This window comes from Rhizophagus irregularis, chromosome 25, assembly GCF_026210795.1.
Source record: "Rhizophagus irregularis chromosome 25, complete sequence".
NCBI lineage: Eukaryota > Fungi > Glomeromycota > Glomeromycetes > Glomerales > Glomeraceae > Rhizophagus > Rhizophagus irregularis.
Window position 1 is genome coordinate 252,367 of NC_089453.1, and position 6,212 is coordinate 258,578.

The 6,212-nt window shown below is 24.0% G+C and overlaps 1 protein-coding gene across 1 annotated transcript; it reads right to left on the reverse strand.

Annotated features, from left to right (window-relative positions):
- Positions 1 to 1,419: 1,419 nt before the first annotated feature.
- Positions 1,420 to 2,733, reverse strand: OCT59_016529 (uncharacterized protein; the record flags this gene model as incomplete). The annotated part of the gene is made up of 4 exons (XM_025328979.2): positions 1,420 to 1,835; positions 1,967 to 2,095; positions 2,223 to 2,363; positions 2,667 to 2,733. 4 exons carry the CDS (start codon positions 2,731 to 2,733, stop codon positions 1,420 to 1,422), a joined length of 753 nt encoding a protein of 250 aa, XP_025164448.2.
- Between the last annotated feature and the right edge of the window lie 3,479 nt (positions 2,734 to 6,212).

Sequence of the window (6,212 nt, forward strand, 5' to 3'; positions counted from 1 at the left end):
AATTGGATCAACTCCATGCATTATAAATTTGTAATAATGCCAACCTGAATTATCATAATATGAATTAAATGTAATTTTTTTTAAAAAAAAATTTTTATTAATGTATGACGTTTATGAAATAGTAGTTGTAATTTATTGCTAATATCCATTTTTTCTTATGTTTTATATTGTTTGTAATATCATAATAAATTTTTTAAAGACTGCATTTTATTAGTACTTTATACGAGAAATTCCAGTTTTTTATTGGTTGAATTCCAGATTACATGATATAGAATCGGCTCAGAAAATTAAAATAAAATCATATGATTGTTGAGTATAAACTTCTAATACTATACATAAAAAATGAATTTGTCAGCAAAATTATATAATTTGAAAAATTAATGATTTTCAAATTTTAATTCTGGCTAAATTTTTCTTAATTCTAATTAAATTCATAACACCAGCCTAAATTTTGAAAAAATACATATATACAGGTTAATGTAGTATTATATTTATATAATATAATACTTTGATTTAAAAGCAAAATAAACTTATTGGCCATCCTTACAATTTTATTAAAAAAAAATTCATTACTTAAAGTGACATATTAAGAAAGATTTTCATTTGAAATTAATATTTTTTATATTAAAAATAATAAAAGTAAAATACTTCATGTATATTAAATAAAAAATCACAAAAATTTAATATACAGATAGTTTCAATCCCACTGAACAATTTTTACTTAATATACAAAGGCAATTGTTATATAACTAATATACCCAAATTATGCTCTAAAGTTATTAATAAATAGATATATAAACAATAAATGTTAATTTCTTATATATACTGATTAAAATCTTATGAAATTTGAATTATATATAGATTCAACCTTACGTTCTTACCAAACAATTTTCACTTAATACATAAAGGTGATAGATTTTCTTATGATTAAAGTGCTAAATTACACTCTAAAGTTACTAAACAGAAAAATTAATAAATTCAAAGTTAGTATTTATATAAGTTATTAAATATTAAATGGAATATAATGAAAATTAAGATACAAGTAGTTTTAGCCCTGCTAAACAATTTTCACTTAATATATAAGAGTAATATAATATGCTTATATCAAAAATGCTAAATATTAAAATTATACCTTAAAAAATTTTTGCATATTATTAAGAATATTATAAATTTTTGATTTTTTCTCTTTTCTTGTAAAATTACATATAATTATAATTGCTAAAACTAATCATAAATAATTGATCATAAGGAAACATTTTATAAAATTAAAAGGAAATCCGCATTATATGTGACCATCGCTGTATAGCATTACATTAAAATGTGGTAATATCACGTATTCTGAACTAATAAATTTATTGCGATTAAAAAAAAGTCAATGTATAAAGAGAATATTGCAACCAATAGTATAAGAATCCATTCTTAACATCCTTCTTTCAGCATTTCAAAAGCTTTACTACAATATTCACCAGCTTTTGTACCTTTGTAGGCTTCACATAATGACTTCAAAATAAGTTGGTCCTGTTGTTCCTCAGTTAAATCTTCTTGTGGCATATCAGGTAAATCATCATAGTTTTCATTATCTAAATCATATTTGACTATACTTCTTGGTAATAATGAGATAGCTTCCATTGCCTTAAACAATAATTCCTGCACAGTTTGCTGATGTTTATTATTTCTATCTATAAAATCCATATAATCCTTATCTTCCATATTTTTATTTTCAGATAATTTTGCAGTATTATCCATTGGTATAATTTCATTTTTATTGTATTTTCCTTTAATATAAGTGGTAGGTTCATCTTCTTTCTTCACATGAATATTGATTTTGTCTTTAACTTGTGTTTTGACAAGAAAAGAAAATATGTTAGGACAAGTAAAATATAATTCATCATGTGTAATAATGAGGATATTTTATATAAACTGATGATATTTTATTATTAATTAAGCTGGTTCGCATAAACACTACCTTTAACAAGAACATCACAATAAGATAATTTTGCGGTATTATCTATTGGTATGATTTCATTTTTATTGTTTCCTTTGGTAGCTTTATCTTCTTTCTTCAAATGAATATCGATTTTGTTTTTGGCTTGTGCTTTGACAAGAAAAGAAAATATGTTAGGACAAATAAAAATATAATTTATCATATGTAATAATAAGGATATTTTTATATAGACTAATGATATTTTGTTATTAATTAAGCTGGTTCATATAAACACTACCTTTAACAAGAACATCACGATAAGATAATTTTGCGGTATTATCCATTGGTATGATTTCATTTTTATTGTCTTTTCCTTTAATATAAGTGGTAGTTTCACCTTTTTTTTTCACATGAATATCGATTTTGTCTTTGATTTGTGCTTTAACAAGAAAAGAAAATATGTTAAGACAAGTAAAAATATAATTCATCATGTGTAATAATAAGGATATTTTTTTATATAAACTGATTATATTTTGTTATTATTCGTATAACTCGCAATAAAGTAGAGACGGTATAAATCATCGTGATAAAATAATAAGTGATAAGTACTCGTTACATTATTTTTTTTTACGAAAGTGACATTATTTACCATCTATTTGGTAAATAGATTACCTTTTAAAAGCTGTAAAAGATGTGCAAGATCAAAGGTTTATCAACTAATACACTAAATTATATAATATACCTAAATTCAATTCTTCATTTTCATCACTTATAATGAACATCGGTGTCAAAGTTCGCAATGCTATCATTATGATTGATAATCAAATGATGGTTTAGCGCATCGAAACAAAATCGCAAGCAAGTGCAAATTGGGCACTAAATATAAAAAAGTTCAACACAATCATCCTTGTGTTTACAAAAAAAATAGGTAAATATTTTTTGAAATTACCTTGAATGGTCTTTGTCGAATGTGTCTATGTAAATGTTCTACAAGATACAACAACAAATTATTATGATTCCTACAGTACCGGCAGAACTAGCAAAGGCAAAAAGTACTTGACATTTTTTTCATACCTTCTAATTTAATAATACTGCTTTTATGCTTATTGCAACCTTCCCACGGACATATATAAATTGAGTCTCTTAATGTTCTGTTGCATGAATTGATGTCATGTTTATCGATGTGATTTATAAGTTTCTCCCAGGTTTCAAATTGTTGTGGTTCTGAATGGTAATATGACCATTTACAGACAAATGGCATTAAATTAGCACTTTCAGGCATGGTAGACATTGGTATTATCAATGTTTGATAAAACTGATGTCTGAAGGTTAAAAAAAATGATTTTATGTTGCACGTCTAATATAAGGCTACACAAAATCTGATATATTGTTTAACATATTAACATAACAAGATTAGACTTAATTGGAAGGAGGGGCAATTTAAGGGTAAAAAATGTCCAAAAAAAATCTCTGTAATACCAATTGTTAAAAAGCCACTTATTTATTTGTTTCTGGTGAATGTAATATTTTTCCATTAGTTTTGAGTCAACAATAGTCATATAAAGTTTATTTTTAAAAATGCAGTATATCTATTATTTTTATTTTATTTATTTTTAAATATTAGTTCTTTATTTTATATACTTTGAACAAGTTTAAAATGTAAGAATAAATAAATCATTTTAAAGACTCCTTAGATATGGTAATATTAGATTGATTACAATAAATTACTAAAATAGAAGGAAGTTTTCATGATTATGATAAAAATAATCAATATGGAAAATTAATAAGAATAAAAATTGAAAGTATTTTATAATATTTCGTCTTAGTTAAAATATACTAATTTGCTTGTTTTTTGAGCAGAATTGATCCAATGAATAAACAGTAAATATAAAATAAGAATTGTTCATTAAAAAGTCACGAATCATGTGAATTTTTTTCTTCATCTAATATAACAGTACTTATTATTTCTTTAATTATTATCTGCTACTAGGGGTAATACTTCTTATCTTTAGCTTTGTAGTTTTAATATATTGTATGTACAGTATTGTATTCTATTTTCATTCATTGAATGTATTATATTATATTACATCTTTTGAATAAATTCAAGTTATGTTAATTTAGACAAATTATATTTAACAAAAAAAGAATTATGTTGAATTAACTAATTTGAGCCTTTAACAGATGAATAATGATCTAACGCATAAAATTATAATATACGAAATAACTAAAATAGTAATGTATATATAGCAATAGTAAATAAATAAGATTTGTCATCATAATAAACTTTTAAAAAAATTATTCGCATATTTGTTCATTATTTCATATTGAAACGAAGCTATTTTTGCAATTTATCAGGCAGATGCACCAGTCACCAGATAATTTAATTTTTTCATCCTGTATGTAATTTATAACACATAAAGATGACCGATTATGTGAAAAAATCATACAAGAAAATGTCAACTAAGGTCTATTAAATTTTCTCAAGTAATATCTAAAGATGACTTTACTAAATTAATCAGTCATATAGTAAGTGAAGATGTTAATCTAACAATGCCGCCCTGATAAAGAAGAAGATAAACGTGATCGTGATTACTTAAAAATTACTTCAAAGCTTTAAAAAAGACTGATAAATTTTCTCACAATAAAATGGCCTAATATTTTATAGGTGTTGATTAATACTTTTCCTGCTGTCATGTTTGTTATGATTTTCCTTTTTTTCTGCTTCTCATTGTAAACACCATTTACATATCTGTAAATCAAAGATTGAAAAAGAATTTAATGCATTATCCGCTTATATTTGTGGCTAAATAACAGTATGATATCAGTCTAAATCATGATTTCTCTTGGCATTTTTTTTACAAGTCAAGGCGTTTTATTAATGTAAATACTTCACAATGTGAGGTAATAACAGACTCTACATTATGAGATAGTATATCTGATATCTTGGATTTCTTGAGATTGAAGGATAAGGATGAACTGCCATTATATACAGATATGTCCCTTATTAATCAGAATCTTTTTCTTCTGACGAGCATGATGACATGCATAATTTATTTTGTCTTTTTTTTTGAGTAAAATTCTGAAAGAAGATCCTTCCTATGTCATGTAAAAAAAAACAGTATGAGTAACATGTCCTTTTTACAGCAGTAAATAAATTTGATCATAATTTTAAATTTTTCAACCTTGTGTTCATCATTTTTTACTTCATCAATGTATTGTTTGTTAGGCTATTGTGGAATTTGTTCCCAAAACCGTTTCAAAGCTTACTTTCAAAGCTTTAACTGTGCAGGCAGACATGACATTAGTCTAAAAAGCTAAATCAAATCCACATTCTTCTTATTTTTCTCGAAGTTTACCAATAAATTCATTCACTTCAGTTGTAGGAAATAATCAAATAGAATCTTGTTCAATTTATTTATTACGTTTACATGATTGTCATGATTTCTGTAGCAATGCATGCATAAAATATAATTGACTTTGATTTGTGTATTTAAGATAGAAATAATTGTCTATTGTTAGTATTTTGTTTCGCTAAGATATTTTGTTATAATAGACTTAAATATCCCAAGAAAGAATAAAAATTGAGTTTAAAACTGGAATTATATTAAATTATATTGATTATAATTAGAGCTTTGAATGGGTCAGGTTAGGTCAGGTAATTGATCTGACCTGATCTGATTGATTTTTTCAGGTTAGGCAAAAAGTTGACCTGAAACAGGTTGAATCAGATATCCGATCTGACCTGATCTGACCTGTTGCAAAAGTCAAAAATATCTTTGTCAATTAAAAATTTCTTTTTTTTAGATGTTTATTCAGCTGAAATGCTGAATTTCTTGATTTAAATATTAGAATATATATCTACTATTGAGATATATTATTGTTTTTAAAATTTTTATTTTTTTTTTAATTTAAAAACATTAATTAACATTCTTTATTATCTTCTTTTTATAGACGGTTTACTTTTTACTTTTAGGATTACAGACTTCAAACCAGATTTTTAAAATTTTTAATTTATTAATTTAGTTAAATGTATAATTTATTTAGCAAATTTCGCAAATTTATTAATATTAATGCATTATTACAACAATTATATTATATAAACTTTAAAACTATTTAACTCTACTACAACAGAGTAAATTCTTAACTATTATTATTTATAAATTTCTATATAAAAAATGATTACATATTAATATTTAAATAATTAATCAAAATAAATAATTTATATTAATTTTATTACCTGGTCGAAATCATTTCTTTCGGCATTAATACTTTTCGTCAAAAGTTTGTC